The sequence below is a fragment of the Danio rerio genome, chromosome 9 (genome assembly GCF_049306965.1).
Source record: "Danio rerio strain Tuebingen ecotype United States chromosome 9, GRCz12tu, whole genome shotgun sequence".
In the NCBI taxonomy this organism is placed as follows: Eukaryota; Metazoa; Chordata; class Actinopteri; order Cypriniformes; family Danionidae; genus Danio; species Danio rerio.
Genome location: NC_133184.1, coordinates 48,416,155 through 48,433,335, shown reverse-complemented (window position 1 = coordinate 48,433,335; position 17,181 = coordinate 48,416,155). Strand labels below are relative to the sequence as shown.

The 17,181-nt window shown below is 35.7% G+C and overlaps 1 protein-coding gene across 10 annotated transcripts in view; it reads right to left on the bottom strand.

Annotated features, from left to right (window-relative positions):
* Positions 1-17,181, bottom strand: part of slc4a3 (solute carrier family 4 member 3) — a 208,743-nt gene that overhangs the window by 71,414 nt on the left and 120,148 nt on the right. For 8 of the 10 annotated variants that reach the window (NM_001423525.1, XM_073911530.1, XM_073911531.1 and 5 more), the window contains 2 exons: positions 16,651-16,826; positions 11,056-11,276 (listed from right to left, as the gene is read on the bottom strand). In NM_001423525.1, the coding sequence (NP_001410454.1) occupies positions 11,056-11,276; positions 16,651-16,826 (397 nt within the window). Of the gene's footprint in view, positions 1-117; positions 683-11,055; positions 11,277-16,650; positions 16,827-17,181 lie in introns of those variants that run through there. The other 2 variants (XM_021478597.3, XM_073911536.1) reach the window with 2 other exon arrangements.

Here is a 17,181-nt window from a genome sequence, read left to right as displayed (position 1 = left end):
GAATTACACACAAAAAATGATGTAAGTGTGAATCAAAGTGGAGGTCGCTGTGACACTGGCAACAACTGAGGTTGGAAAATATTACCACATCCATCTTTTAACAGTAAGCACACTTACGGATCGGTTCAATTGGAGAGCCAAGGTGTGAGTGGATAGACTCCAGAAGGTCATAATCATCAAAATCCAGCACAAACTCCTCAAAGTCCTCAAAGCCGTCCATTGTGAAGCTCTCCAAATGGGTCTCCTGATCTACATTATGTTCCTTTCCAAAATCTGAATCATCAGGACCACCACTCCTACCCGTATCATTCTCCTTCCCCACGTCTGTCATCTCCACACCTGGCACTTCCGGATCATCCAGGATGCCACCCTCTTCTGCGCCGCTATTTTGTATTTTGTGTGATCTTCCAATAACAAAAGTGAATCTCAAAACGATTGTCGTCTTCGATTAAGTAGATCCTGCAAACGCTATTAAGGGAAAGGACTATGAATGATGATGTCGGTCCGAGAAGACAATCTCTCAATTGGGCCTTCAAGAGTTTGTAAGATCCACCCAATAGGAAAAATGACACCTAGCCTCAGAGTTTCACGACAGATCTAAGAGATGCGTCCGTCTGTACGCAAGCAAACCGCGGGGAACACTGGAATTGGCTGATGATCCAGAGGAAATGTTGATACAACTGAACTACTTTTGAGGTCTCGCACTAATCTATTGGCTGTCTGTGTGCTTTCCATGACGTTGTTCGATTGATCCTGCCTGCTGTGCGAGGGACAGAAATGTGGTTTAGGATTTTCCTCTATCAGGTCCGGAGCTGGTTACACCACCCTGTCAGAAAGCACAGGTGAAAACATCCGTCCAAAACAACAGCAGTGCCGCTGAAGTGCTCAATATGGTGCCGCACATTACACAGCACTGTCTCCACATAAGCTGTCACCATGGAAACCACAGCTGCTTCCAGAACTCAGTTTTCAAGCAGTTTTACCTGCCTGGTTATGAGACAGTTACCATCCAGATGCGTCCGATAGCTTTTATAGCTGGATATTTACAAGATATTACGCATGTTAGGGGAACATTTTAATTCTCAAAACATTTGCCAAGGGAGATCTCAGTTGTGTTTAACAGTGAACTCATTTGTTTTGAAAAACAAGGAAAGTGTTATGTCTATGAATATGCAGGTGAAGTCAGAATTATTAGCCCCCCTAAATATTTTTCCCCTAATTTCTGTTTAACGGAAAGGTTTTTTTCAACATAATAGTTTTAATAACTAATTTCTAATAACTGATTTATTTTATCTTTGCTTGATGAAAGTAAACAATATTTTACCTGATATTTTTCAAGACATTTCTATACAGCTTAAGCTCAGAATGAATCTTAATTTCAGACATTTAAAGTGACATTTTAATTAGGTAAGTAAGGGTAATTATAAATCTTTGTATAATGATGGTTTGTTCTGTGGACAGTCAAAAAATATAGTTAGGGGCTAATAATTTTGACCTTAAAATGTTTTTTTTTTTTAGTAAATCAGCTTTCATTCTAGCCAAAATAAAACAAATAATACTTTCTCCAGAAGAAAAAATATTATAGGAAATACTGTGCAAAACTTCCTTGCTCTGTCAAACCTCATTTAGGAAATATTTGAAAAAGAAAGAAAAAAAAATAATCACAGGACTCCTAATAATCTTGACTTCAACTGTACCCAAAACCTAAACCAATCTTCATATTTACTATTAATAAACACAAGCAGTTAGTTAATGGCTTGTTAATGGAGTGAACTGTGACCTAAACTAAAGTGCTACCCTGAATTTAAACAGCAAATCAAAGTTTACAAGCCAATAGACACAGCAACCACAACACAATACAATTAAAAGAGCTAACAAAAGTTCACAGCACAACACAAACAGCAAATACAAGTTTACAACACAACAAAGTTCATTAACTTAGTTTCTTTTCGGCTTAGTCCCATTAATAACCGGGGTCGCCACAGCAGAATGAACCGCCAACTTATCCAGCATTTGTTTTACGCAGCGCATGCCCTTCCAACCCAGTACTGGGAAACATCCATACACACTCATTCACACTCATACACTACGGACAATTTAGCTTACCCAATTTACCTGTACCGCATGTCTTTGGACTGTAGGGGAAACCCATGTGAACACGGGGAGAACATGCAAACTCCACACTGAAATGTCAAGTGACCCAGCCGGGGCTCTAACCAGAGACCTTCTTGCAGTGAGGTGATTGTGCTACCTACTGTGCCACCGTGCTGCCCCAAAGCAACAAAATCAAGCCATAAACTACAAAAATGCTCCCAACCACTAGGAGGTAGCTGGTCAGTAGAAATGTATTTAATATGTTTTATTCTGACCAGTCTGGATGCTTTATTGTCACACAAGAGGAGACTGTGGGTGTAAGCTTTATTATTATTATTATTATTATTATTATTATTAATAATAGAAACAGGGAACACATACTGTAAAACATGCTATTGGAAATACTGTTATGTACTGTTTATGTAGATGCAAACAAAATAATATTATGCAACTGCAATAATATGCAATTGCCCATTTCTGCAGATTCCTTGTCAGGAAATGAGCATTTTTTCTTTATTGTGGATTGTTTTGTGTTGATTTCCTCCGGGTGCTCTAGCTTCCTTTACAGTCAAAAACAAATGCACTACAGGTAAATAAACTAAATCGTATGAACGTGTGTATGAATGAGTGTGTATGGGTGTTATCCAGTACTGGGTTGCGACTGGAAGGGCATACGCTGCGTAAAACATATGTGGAATAGTTTGCGGTTCATTCCACTGTGGTGACCTCTGAAATAGAGACTAAGCCAAAGGAAAATGAATGAATGATTGAATTTAATATAATCTATAAACATCAAAAATACCAAGGTCTGGTCTTGTGCTCTGAAAGTTTCCAAAACTGAGATAGTTTAAAGGAAAAACATCTACTCTCATCCAAAAACAAGCTCAAGGAGCTTCCTTTTTTGGTTAATATATTGACCAAAACATCAAAACAAAGAAATATTCACCAAGAGTGCCAGTATTAGAGTATATACTGTCACTGTGGCTGAAGCAAAACATGTGAATCTGTTAATTTTCTTCTAATATGTGTTGCTTGTTTGCTTGTTTGCTTGCTTGCTTGCTTGCTTGCTTACTTATTCCCAGGGCCATTTATATTGAAGTTGATATTTAGCCACACTATGTTGGTGTTTTGTAACATCTAATTTTTACGAGGTGTAGTGTGACACTATGGACAATTTAGCTTAGCCAATTCACCTATAGTGCATGTCTTTGGACTGTGGGATAAACTGAGCACCCGGAGGAAACCCACACCAACACAAGGAGAGCATGCAACCTCCATACAGTCAATGTCAACTGAGCCAGCCGGTTCTCAAATTACCGACCTTCTTGCTGTGAGGCGACAGCGCTACCCACTGAATAATTTTCCATTTATTATTTTCTTCAAGGGGTGGCACAGTGGCTCATTGGTTAGCACGATCGCCTCACAGCAAGATGGTCACTGGTTTAAGCCCCAGCTGGCTCAGTTGACATTTCTGTGTGGAGTTTGTATGTTCTCCCCGTGTTGGTGTGGGTTTCCTCTGGGTGCAACAGTTTCCCCCACAGTCCATAGATATGCACTATAGGTGAATTGGATAAACTAAATTGGCCGTAGTGTATGAGTTCATGTGTTAATGAGAGTGTATTGGTGTTTCCAGTAGGTTGTTGCTTTAAGGGTATCTGCTGCGTAGAACATATGCCAGAATAATTGACGGTTCATTCCACTGTGGCAACCCCTGTCTAAATAAGGAAAATGAATGAATGAATATTTAGTTCGATAAATAAAAATTACGTCTCATCCCATTTTAACAACAAACACGTAACACGCTGTATGAATGGCCTGTTCCAGCATGCCGGCCTCATTTGTAATGTGCTGCAGTCCAGCAGTCGATGTTTCCTTGTTTCTAAAAGCAGGAAGGGCTGCGGGCACATCTTTGGGAAGGATAATCAATTGGAACAGTGAAGTTAATTATAGCCGGAGGATTTTTATGCAGCCTCACCTAAAAGTTCATCTGCTGGACTCTGGTGCCTTCATTCATGCGGATGAGTCTGAACTCTTTAGCCATATTAGCTGTACAGTACGTCACGTAGAGTAAACAGAAGGCTCATTCATGAAATGAGCCCTTATCACTACGTCACATGGAAACATCTATGCTGCCTTTAAAATCTAGTCTAATGCAGGTTAAGGCTGGGAAAAACCAAGCTGATGGTTGGCCATTGGGCAACATGGGGCCATTGCTGACCATATGCAGGCTAGTTTGTTTAAAACACACACTGTAAAAAATATCCTTAAAATCTTATTTTTTGATTGTGTTTTTATTTTTCCTTGTTTATTTATGCTTTGAATCATATTATGAGACCTTGATCTTTCTTCAGACAACTTTTAACCTATAAATTTTTAATAATCCAAAAGGGATATATTTTCTGGGTTGGTGTTGTATACGGTACAAAAACCTTGTAATAAGCCATCTATCTGTCTGTCTGTCAGTCCATCTTTTCATAAACTAGAGGGTTAGCATTATAGATGAGCATTGTGGATCCAAATAATCTGGACACACTTCAAAACTAAAATTAATTAATCCATAAACTTCCTTTCCATGAAGATTGTCTGGCTCAGTGTCCAGTCATTTCTATCATGGCTTGTAAAATGACCACAGGACACACAGAGGAAGAGCTGAGAGGGCAACCAGAGCATGAGAGACTATTAAACCACAGCCCTCATGTCAGAAACATCTTTACAGCTCTGTTTCTGCAAAAACACATTCGTGAATCCTCCCAGATGCTGTTTTTTATCTTCAGTGAACATCAACAAACTCTGAAACCATTCTTGTACAATATAATGAAAATAATAATAATACTTATATGCAATTTCCACTAATAAGGTGCAAATCAGGGTTTTAACCTTAAAATATTTTAGAGAAATTTTCAATACAATAATCCATTGCCTATCAAATTTAGTTCAAACTAAATATTGCATTAAAGTAATAATATATTAAACTTCTCTAAAAAATTTCAAGTTAAAGAATCTATTTTTGACCTTAATCGTGGAAATGGCATGTAATAATATATATATTTTTCTCCTTTATATTGAAGTCTGGTTAACAAAGAGAAGAAAACACTGTTCATTTAATTACTTTAGGTAACATATCAGTGCTTTTACAGTCATAGCTAATAGTAGTAATAGTATTAATAGGATCATTATTACTGTATTACTAGTAATAATACAGCTAATAGTCAAACTGATCAAATTAAATATTTAAAAAATGCATTTCCTCAACTTTATTTAAATATTTTGTTATAATTGATTACCATGAATTATTAATTTCTCAATATATTTATAAATTAAGGTAAATATTAGATTTGTTTTGCTATTTTGCATTCATTTTGTTTCAGATTTGAAGATCAAAAACCAAAATCAAACAAAATTAGGGTACCGCATTTTTTTAAAGATTTAATTAAAAAAAATAAAATAAAGCACTGATTATATTAATTAAATAAACAGTTTTTATTTTCTTTGTTAACCAGACTGCAATATAATGGAGCACAAATAATATTCAAATATTATTAACAGAACAGAACAGAATAGTGCACTTGCTGCACTCCAACAAAATGGCAAGGTTTATAATCTAATTATTACATATTAAACCTCTTTAGCATTATTAAATGTAGATGCTGAATCACTGATATGTGTCGGCTTGCATTAAGTCACAGTTCTAAAGTTCAATTTTAAATGGTTTATCCTATTTTCAAAATCTGAGATGAACTATCTGCTGCTGCTTTCAATAGTATGGCAATAAATGTAAAAATCAAACTCACATTATTAGCAGTTAACACTGAATAAAGCACATGAGGTGTACCTAAGGGGATTGTTGTTCAACTGTGAGAAATAGAAGCCATTTCGAAAATATAAAGTTCAGGTGTTGGTTAGGATAAAAACTCCTTTTAGTATGGAATAAACTTCTTTTATTGCGTGCCCGTGGTTTTATATAGAAAAATGAGCCTTAAAATTGCCTTTAGGCTCTACAGTCAGGCACACTCACGTCAATCTGGCAATCTGGACTCTTTAGAAGAGGAGCCGAGTGAAAATGTGTTATGATCCAGAAGTGCCATACCTAGTTCAACCAATGTGTCTCAATCTTAAGCCGTCTTTCCACTCCACACGACATTTGGACACGACTGTCGGAATATACGCCCCCTTGTGGCAGTCGCACAGAATTTTCAGTTCTGGTGTGCACCATGAGAGAGAAGATGTTCTCGCAGTGTCCGAAATAAAGAAGTCCAAAAGCAAGAGCCAGTATTATCTGTGCGTTCACCATGATTGAATGAATGAATGAATACTAGAAACTCATAGACCACTAAAAAATATTGGAGGCAACATAAAATATATATTTTTATTACTTTATTACATACATTTATGAATAGAAATGTTTTTTTTTTATATAGACTTTTTTTGATTAAAAAATAACCAAAAAAGTATTATTTCTCATCTTTCGCACAAGGACCTGGTTAGACAACACTGCAATACATCACATCCTGTCAGCCGATCGCATACAGTCTAGTCGCAGGAGTTCAAATATTTCAAAGGATCCGAAGCTCAATCCGGATCCGAATTTTCTGCATACAAAGATGATCGGAACTCCATGCAGCTCCCGGACTTCTCTCTATTGGAAATGAATGACTTCCGGTCTGTTGCTTGTCGTTTGCAGTGGAAAGGAGGCCTTACATACTGCACCTTTAAAAACTGAATTCAAATACAGTTGAGATAATTTTTTAAGCCTTAATTTGGCCAGTTTTACTATTATCTGACTGTAAAAGAACTGACTTGTTACTTAAATAAATTTTTATTTATTTTTATTTTTTTCAGACTGAAAATTTTGTCTGAACAACTTTACTCAACATTTCTGTTAACTGATATTTCATAAAACCTACTAATATCATATCAGTTTCATCTTAAATAAAAGTTTATCTAACATGTTTTCCAACCAAAAAAAACATAGGATTTGACTTTATCATTCTTAAAAACAAAGTAATGGCGCGGCAGGGCATACTCTATTTGTGGAAAGCACCAATTCCACTCATGCAGGGGTTTATAATGCAGCAGTAGTATTCTTGGGCTGTCATACCCTATAATCAGCTGAGCTTACTTTATTAAGCATAATCATTAATGTAAAAACAACGGGAAGCACTCTGGAGCATGGCTAAGATCCAGTGACCCTGACCACATCTGAACATCCCCAAAGCTTGTTTACGACCGCTGGAAATGAAGAAAGGGGCAGGCAAAGAGCTGACCGTGGCTCTGCTCTCCACCAAAACACATTTATGAGTACGGACGTGAATATATCTCAGCGCCCCCAAACTTACTATTGAGCTTGCCAGTGCAGACCTCTGTATCCGCTAAACAAACACTCGCTGTCATCGCTCGCCGACTCCAGAGTGTGGTTTTAATGAGTGTTTGGACTTTGGCTTGTTAAGATCAAGTCAAAGCATCGGCCCGAGATTGGGTCACTAGTGTACTTCCAGTGACACGTGAAATCAAACAGGCCTATCTAATTTAGTTTGAGTTGCTGCACTGATTTCAATTAAGATCAAGCAACCGCAACAACATGCAAGTTGTCTGCTTTAATCCTTTTAATCATTATAGATACACACACACACACTTGTACAGCTATCCTTATGGGGACTTCCCATAGTCTAAAACAGGGGTGCTCAACCCTGCTCCTGGAGATCTACCTTCCAGCAGATTTCAGGTGCAACCCATATCAAACACACCTGCGTGTAATTATCAAGTGCAGTTCAGGTCCTATTTAAGTGGTTCAGGTGTGTTTGATCAGGGTTGGAGCTGAACTTTGCAGGAAGGTAGATCTCCAGGAACAGGGTTGAGCAGCCCTGGTCTAAAAGGTGGAGTATGTAAGTTTGACACCCATTGGTTCAACTAGGTATTGCACGCCTGGTTCACATGCAAGCACAGATTGCCAGATTGAGAACCAACATGACCAAGACTATCGAGCCTAAAGGCTGATTTAAATCATTAATATTTTCCATATTAAAAGGAGTTTTTGTTCTAACCAACACCTGGAATTTATATTTTAGCAATGGCTTCTATTTCTTGCTGCTAAACATCAGAATAAACTGACAAAGATCACCTCATGTGCTTTATTCAGTGTTAAATGTTAATAATGTGAGTTTGAATGCCATTTGACATTTAAAGCCATACTACTGAAAGCAGCAGCAAATAGTTTACCTGAGATAATCATAGTTTACATAAATACAATTGCACAGATAGTAATAGTTTACTATCATCTCAGAAAACATTGCAAGAATTAGATGCTTTGTTTCCAGTGAAGACTTGTTCATGGTTTTATCAGCAGCAGGGTGGATTACTGTAACGGGCTCCTTACGGGCCTTCCCAAAAAGACAGACAGAAAGTTATAGCTTATTCAGAACGCTGCGGTCAGGATTCCGACCAGAACCAGGAAATCAGAGCACATCACATCTGTCCTCAGGTCTTTACACTGGCTCCCAGTTACATTAAGAATAGATTTTAAAGTATTATTACTGGTCTATGAATCACTAAATGGCCTGGGACCTCAATACATCACAGATATGCTCGCTGAATACAAACCTAATAGATCACTCATATCTTTAGGATCATGTAAACTAGAAATTCCAAGAGTTTAGTCAAAGCAGGGTGAATCTGCTTTCAGCTACTGCACCCCTCGCTGCTGGAATCAGCTTCCAGAAATGATCAGATGTGCTCCAACATTAGGCACGAGACTGAAAGCGCATGCCTTAAAAATAAAATAAACCATTTGAAATTAAACATTATAACTGTGACTCAGTGCAAACCAACACATATCAGTAATTCAGCATGTACATTTAATAAAGAGGTTTCATTTGTATTAATTAGATTATACACCTTAACATTTCGTTGGAGTGCAGTGAGTGCACTATTCTGTTCTGTTCTGAAAGGCTGTATTCAAATGTCTGTCGTTTCTTCCGGTGCAAACAGCCCAATTGCTTATCACTGCAAATCTCGTCATGTTACAATGTAACCTGCTCGCTTAATGTTTACGTTCAGAATATTTATATTATTTCATATTTAATAACCACCTCATGTGAAACTCTGAATCTACTTCTCAATTCAGAGTCTGCTACTGTCCACCAAAGGTCGCATTTCGGTCACAAACACCTTCGTTTCTTGCTTTGGGAGCCTTCAGAACTGAATGATTCGCACCAAAGCAACCCCTGGTGCTGGAATGTAATTGGCTAAACTGCCATTGGGGGGGTGGAGGGAGGGGTTAAATGACTAAAACAAAGACAGACGTTTTGGCACATAACATTCATTTTAAATACAGAATATCTGACTTTTGCATTGTTTTTCAGATAAACAAGAATGTTCACCTAGTATGTTTCTTAAATATCTGCAAACAAATTATGGTATTTTTATGATTTAGAAGAGTGTAAAACTTACATACAGCACCTTTAAAGATTTTCGTACTGTACAGACTGTATATTCTATCCCCCTACCTTATCTATAAACCCAACCTCATTTTCTTTAGTTATTTTAATTTACACACATGACACTTAAAAGGCTGAAGATAAGTTTTAAATAATGACACTATAAATATGATCGTTTAAAAAATACTTGATTTTCACCTATGAAAGGTTTTATGCTCACCACATTGCATAAACATATATTAATTACTGCATATATGTTATAATATCTGAAAACCCTTAAAACAAAATATTGAAATAAATTAAGTAGGATACATCAAATTTGCAGTACAGACATTTGTCTCTCTGTTGCCATCTCTGTTAAAACCATAAATTGCAGGTTCCATGGGGAATTACTTTTTTACATGGTTTGTGCCTTCGCAGTGCTCCTCTGCTGATTTTATAATGTGTCAATCAAAAAAAAATAAATAAATAAATACAACATACTGCATCGCTAAGAAGAAACATCTCCACAAGGTCAAAATTTACTGGTATTCATATAATGTAGGGACATCGGTCCCCGCTATGTAAGGAATACAAGGAAAACAAATGCACAGACACACACTCTGAAAATTCAAATTGGAGATTGACCAGACTCTTTAGATATGGGATATAAAAAGACTACAGGACTTAACCAAAATGCTATTGTTTATAGTTCATTCATTAATTCATTTTCTTTTCGGCTTAAACCCTCTGGGGTCACCACTTATCCAGCATGTTTTACAAAGCGGATGCTCTTCCAGCTACAACCCATCACTTGGAAACATCCATACACACTCATTCACACACATACACCATGGACAATTTAGCGTACCCAATTTACGTGTATCACATATCTTTTGACTGTAGGGAAGACCGGAGCACCCGAAGGAAACCCACGTGAACACGGGTTAAACAAGCAAACTCCACACAGAAATGCCAACTGATCCAGCTGAGGCTCAAACCAGCGACCTTCTTGCTGTGAAGTGACAGTGCTAAGCCCTGAGCCACTGTGTCGCCTAAATACATGTTTCATTTATTTTTTATACATTTTTAATAAATCTCCATTTTTAGTCAATCAGATATCCTGATTTTATGTTGTGTATTGAAAAGTACAATTGCAAAAAAACAACAACAACAAAAAAAAACATGTTTTTTGGAAATGAATAAAACTTGTTTTTTGGTAAATTTATTATTATTAAATTCTAAGGAGGTGGTCATCCATTATAGCAAATAAACTCTTCATTTATTGTTATTATTTTATGTATCCAGTCTAAAGATAAATGTTTCAAGGAATAATACTAATTGTGTAAGTAATAATTACATTTTTGATTCAATTTACAGCAAATCTGATTTAAAAAATTAAATTGTAAAAATATCCCAGTGATTATCATATCTGTTGAGAGAATGCTAAAACTAAAGGCAGGTAAAAGTAAAGAGATGTCTTGTCAAAAATCAGTGAGTGTTAGCACGCTGTTATTTTCACATCTCCTTCAGAATTGGCTTTGCTTACTTTTCATGTCATCGAGGTCAGCGCTGGCGAGCATCTGCGCCTCCGCCTCGTCTGTAGGTACTTTCTGGTAGACCGCAGTCTCCATTGCAGTCATGCTGCCTATGCAGATGCGTTCGCGGAGGTCATAGCTGGTCCTCTGGGCTCCAGCCAGACGGTGGACAGGCTTCCTGCGAAACCAGCCGCGTGTTGTCATACTGGCAGCTTCTGGAGATGGGCTAAAGCTGTCAAACAAGAAACATACACTGTAAATATGTATGTATATATATATATATATATATATATATATATATATATATATATATATATATATATATATCAGCATCTGTAAATCAGCAGTTTATCTGTAAATCAGCAGTTTTTCATATTTTGTGATTTCTTTTAGTTTATTTATGCTTTTGAATTGAATTATGGGACCTTGATATTTCCTCCATTAAAATTTAGTTTTGTAGGAAAGTTCAAAAAAGTGACATTTATTTGCATAAAAGTTGTATTGGTGCTGAATTATGGCACAAAACCAGAAAATAAAATGGAAGTATTATTTCTGTAAATGTTTTTCATTGTTTATTTTTTTTCTAAAGTGTACACCTGAACATTGTGTTAAAATAAATAACTTTGAACTCATTTTGTGTTAGCGTTTATAGGATGACAAACAAATCCATTACTGATGAGGAATCGGATCTGAGAATCCTTGTAGCAAATTTATGTGTGTGTTGCTTCAAGAAAGCAACCATTCATTCCTGTTGGTTTTATTTTGATTTGTTTATATTAATTTATTCATCGTTTAATTATTTGATTTGATTATATGATCATTAGTCATTTATATAATAATATTTTAGCATTTTATTGATTATTAGTAGGGCCAGATGGAATCTGCGGACATTTTTTGCGGCTATTTCTGCATAGAATTGTGTAAAAAATCTGCGGATTATGCGGAATGATTTTAGGAGTATCATAACTAAAACCTTAATATATAACAATAAAGTATTACCTTTTAATTTAATTTTATTTGATGTTTACAGTGCAAATCCAATTAGATCCACTTTATTTAGTAAACAAAGCAAGTCTCTCATATAATCTCTCTACTAAAAGAATGAAAATATTACTTTACAAACTGTATAGTAAATAAATCATATGCATTATCATATTAGTCAATGTATTATTGAAATTAATTTTAAAACTGAATAAAAATAAATTTACACACATTTACACAAGTAAATAAACATAATCAATGACGGGCTAAAAATCTGCAGAAATCTGTGATTATTATTTTTCGTATAATTATTGCTGTATTATTATTTCATTTTTCCATATTGTTATAATCTCATGTCTCTGTGGATTCAAGTGTTTTCATGAGTAAGAGATAAGAGAATGTCTCAATTTTAAGGTCTTTATTGTCACTAGATAATTTTGTGATGCAGCAATTTTCCATTACTGTTGCTTGTGGTATAATAACACTTGTTGGATTTATCGTTGTTGGTCGAAGCTCTTTTTTTATCATCATTACTTCGCTCCTGCTTCTGCTCCTCTCTATCTATTTTCTGACAGGATCCGGTGTCCATAATTTCTTATAAAATCACAAGTTAAATTTCATTTGCAGTCTTTCTGTTGGGGGGAGGGTTATTTTTATTCTTTTGTAGAAAAAAAAATCATTTAAAGTTACCATGAATTGAAAATAAAGTACTGCAAATTGCATTAATCAAAATTAAATCTCCAGACTAATATACAGGAGTCACTAAATGTGAAGTTGTGTTTATATATCTAATGATATTTTATTTGTACATCAACCAAATGTGCTTACTGTATTTATGCTGCAAGAAGCTGGTTAGCCAGCAGAGGGCAATAACACACAACTTTTCCAATTCACTCTCAAGCAAAGTCATGTTTTCAGGCTATCACAAGTTGTTGTTCCATTGAACACACATCTGCTGTGAACTGACCATTAATCATTTTTATACAATCAAAATTTATATACAATCAAAAAAACACGTTATATATATATATATATATATATATATATATATATATATATATATATATATATATATATATATATATATATATATATATATACAGTTGAACTTATTAGCCCCCCTGAATTGTAAGCCCCCCGTTTTATTTTTTTCTCTAATTTCTGTTTAACGGAGAGATCTTTTTAACAAATTTCTAAACATAAAAGTTTTACTAACTTATCTCTAAAAACGAATTCATTTTATCATTGCCATGATGACAGTAAACAATATTTGACTAGATATTTTTCAAGACACTTCTACACTGAAAAAACTGTTGCAAGCAATTTATTTGTGTTGAATTTAAACAAACAAATTAAATTTAATAAAGTTCAACTTAATTTGTTAGTTTAAATTCAGCCCAAATAAATTGTTTACAACCACTTAACGTGGTCAAAAAAAAATGAGTAAATCAAAGGAATCATCTTTGAATATTTTTTTTCAATGTATAAAGCTTAAAGTGACATTTAAAGGCTTAACTAAGTTATCTTGGTTTACTATACAGATTAGGGTAATTAGGCAAGTTATTGCACATCGATGGTTTGGTCTATCAAAAAAATATATAGCTTAAAGGGGGTAATAATTTTGTCCTTAAAATGGTGTTTAAAAATTTAAAAACTGCTTTTATTTTAGCCGAAATAAAACAAAAAAGACATCAGCATACAGTGCTCAGAATAATTGAATACACCCCGTTTTGACAATGAATATTTTTACCCATTTCTCAGCGAATGTGGGTAATATATTGGTGCATTAGAACAAAACAGATTTATTAGACAGATTTATTTATTAAAATGTTATTTTACTGACAGAACATCTTTAGAAATGGAAAGATAATACAATTAAATTCATATGGTTGCTTCTCTTGATTTTTGATATTTTTGAAAATTTTATTTAACATTTTCCCTAACATAAATTTGGGCTACTAATTTTTGAACCATTATTGCAAGTTATTTTGTTAGATTAACTCCAGATTTGGCTTCAGTACTGACTAATCTAATGTATGCACAAATGTAAAATTGTTATGCTTCCTATAGAAAATATACATTTAAATGAGAGATTTGTGAGAGGTGTACTTATATATGATGATCACTGTACACACATTTGCACACGTTCAATATTATAAGATATATTATAAAATATGGCCTTATATGTACACATATATATAACATGGCTAACATATTTGATTATATATGAACATATTTATAAAAAATGAAACAAACATTACTTCAATATTTCGACATATACTGTATGTTGCATATAAGACATATGTTTTATATATTGTAAATTTGTATATAAACTTGAATGTCATATATGTAATTTGCATATGAAGACTCTTACATCTTAAATCTTCTTTTAAAATGAACATTTATTTCAGCCTCCTTTGTTTATGTTCAATTATTTCACTTTAAATACATCAAAAAGACATTATTCTTTGCCATAAAAGAGAAATTACCAAACCTACACACAGGAGGCTGGGAAAAATACAGATTTTAGAAGAAAACCATCACTTATAATGCCATACAGTATATGGGACTTCAACTTTTTATTTCACATACACAACGGCCAATTTAGTTAAACCAATTCACCTATAGCACATGTCTCTGGACTGTGGGGGACACCGGAGCACCCGGAGGAAACCCACGCCAACATAGGGAGAACATGAAAACTCCAAACAGAAATGCCAACTGTTCCAGCCGGTCCAGACTCGAACCAGTGACCTTCTTGCTGTTAGGCAACAGTGCTAACCACTGAGCCACCGTGCCACCCACATTTTCTTTTACTATTTTTATTTTATGAAAGTAACTTTTTCATTTTCTTATTCAGTGTATGACAGAGTTCAGATGCAAAAGACTGATTCCAGTCTGACAATTTCTTCTAATATCAGTATTTTTCTCAGCCTCATGTGGGTAGGTCACCCGTGTTTTAAAGTAATCTTCCGCCACCCTCCCATTTTGTTATTTCCCCCTAAAAACTCCCGTAATTTCAGCTCCCTCCTTGGTCCTCAGCTTTTTGGTACAGTCTGTAACACCCAAGCGGCAACCTCCCGCTCTCCCTCAGGAAGCCAATATGGAAATAACTAAAACTGCAATTCATCCGAAATTCTGCTAGTCCTGGCCGCTCCTGGCTCCAAAATAGAGCAAATTTCAATTGAGCCCACTGTTAGAATGGCCAACTTTACAGCAGAAAAAAAGGTGTTTACAGCCTGGTACAAAAAATGATTTTGGTTAATACAGGTAATATTACCCTTCATGACAACTGTGAGGGGGGTGTTTTTTTTTTATAACTCATCCGTTTCCGTTATATTAAGTTATATTAACTCTGCATAATTAAGGACGTGGCCAATTGAGTGACAGCTAGGTCTCGTTAGTCGCCGTCACGTCACCTCAGCTGAATCCTGCAGATTAGCCACTGAACTCGGCATATTTATCATATTTCTGTGTTGTTTTATGTGGCTTTACACAGTCAACTGCCTTTTGGACTTGTCTCCTACATTTATTAGATGGCATGGCATGCTGAGTGCACTTAATTGTGCACACAAACCATTCACGTGGCCTCCGTTTCCCATGTGAGTAAAGTTATATACTTATATACTATCTCTTTAAATGTATTTGTTTTATTTAAGATCATTTATCGTTTATATTTATATTTAGAGCTGTAAGGCACTTCAAAATCTGTCAGATTGATTAGCTGTAGGCTCTAGAACAGTCATCTGAAGCGTTGTCATACAGTGTTATGCTGGATTTCATCAATAGTCTTACATTTACTAACACAGACTATATCTGAAGTGTTTGGAAGTAATTCGCGTTTTCCTCCTGTTGAAAAACGTCAACTCAGTGTGTTACAGCAGTGTTTTTAGTCTAAAGTCTAAACACTTATAGTGTTTACACTGATATAGTGTACAACCAAGCACAAGTGGTCAGAATACAAACGAGTAATAAAGTATTAAGCTTTCTCCCAAAGTAAAGTGTGTCTGAACCAGGTCCAAGCTAAATGCCAGCAGGTGTCTGTAGCTCCGCTCACTCTCCGCCTCTTTGCCCTTGTTTGGTATCCCGCCGTGGGTGTGATGACGCACGAACAAAATGGCGACGGTTGGCCGCGCCTACTTGTGGCTTCTTTTGCGCTCTTTAGAAACCTATGGGTGACGTCACGGATACTACGTCCATATATTTTACAGTCTATGGTAATACCCCCAGGTCTCCGACTTTGGTCACCCGGATTTTCAGAGACAAATGTTGGCAAGGTATACATATAGGTCTTTTCACTTGTGTACCAAATATGATACGTACAGCTTTACAAAGTGAAATAATTGAACATAAACATTTATTTAGACTTATTTAGAACATATTATTTATTTAGACTTGTGGTACCATAAAACTTTTTTAAAAAATTACCTATTTATAAACAGCCAAATCTGAAAATGTTAGATGTCTCTGTGGGTTTATGCTGCAAATGAAATCTCCCTACAGGAACATATAAAGTTAACGAACTAACTAACTAACTAACTAACTAACTAACTAACTAACTCAGCATGCATTTGCGTTTTCAGATGCTCCTTGTGTAGATCTGTCTGCTAATATTAGTCAAATACCTGTTGGAGATGTCTTTGTGCTCTCCTCCATCGGGTGGTTGTTGTGTTTCCTCCTTCTCCTCCATGCTAGCAGGGCTGGGTAGCGTCTCCTCGCTGCTCGCGGGTCTCTCACTCTCCATATGGAAGCTGCTGAGAGGGAGATCAGCCGCCAGATCCTCCTCACTTCCCAAACTGAGCTGTGAGATCACAACACCTGTCAGCATGTCTCCATTATCCCATCCCATTACTCAAGCTGTTATTCCAACATATCTAGTGAAGAAGAAACTGCACTTTAAGCATTTACTGAATACAACATATGTTTCCCTTTAATGTAGTGCATTAGTGACCATGCACTTCTCCAGCAGCACTGTTTCTGGAAGTATTTGTCATGTTCATTTATACCATATAGGCACTGTTTTTTTCAAAAGCTGCATTAAGAATTGTCTCTATAGAATCATCTATAAGCAATATCACCACATGAGCTCAGGACCACTTTGGCAGACCTTTGTCAAGTACCACAATATGTTGTTACATCCACAAATGCCAGATAAA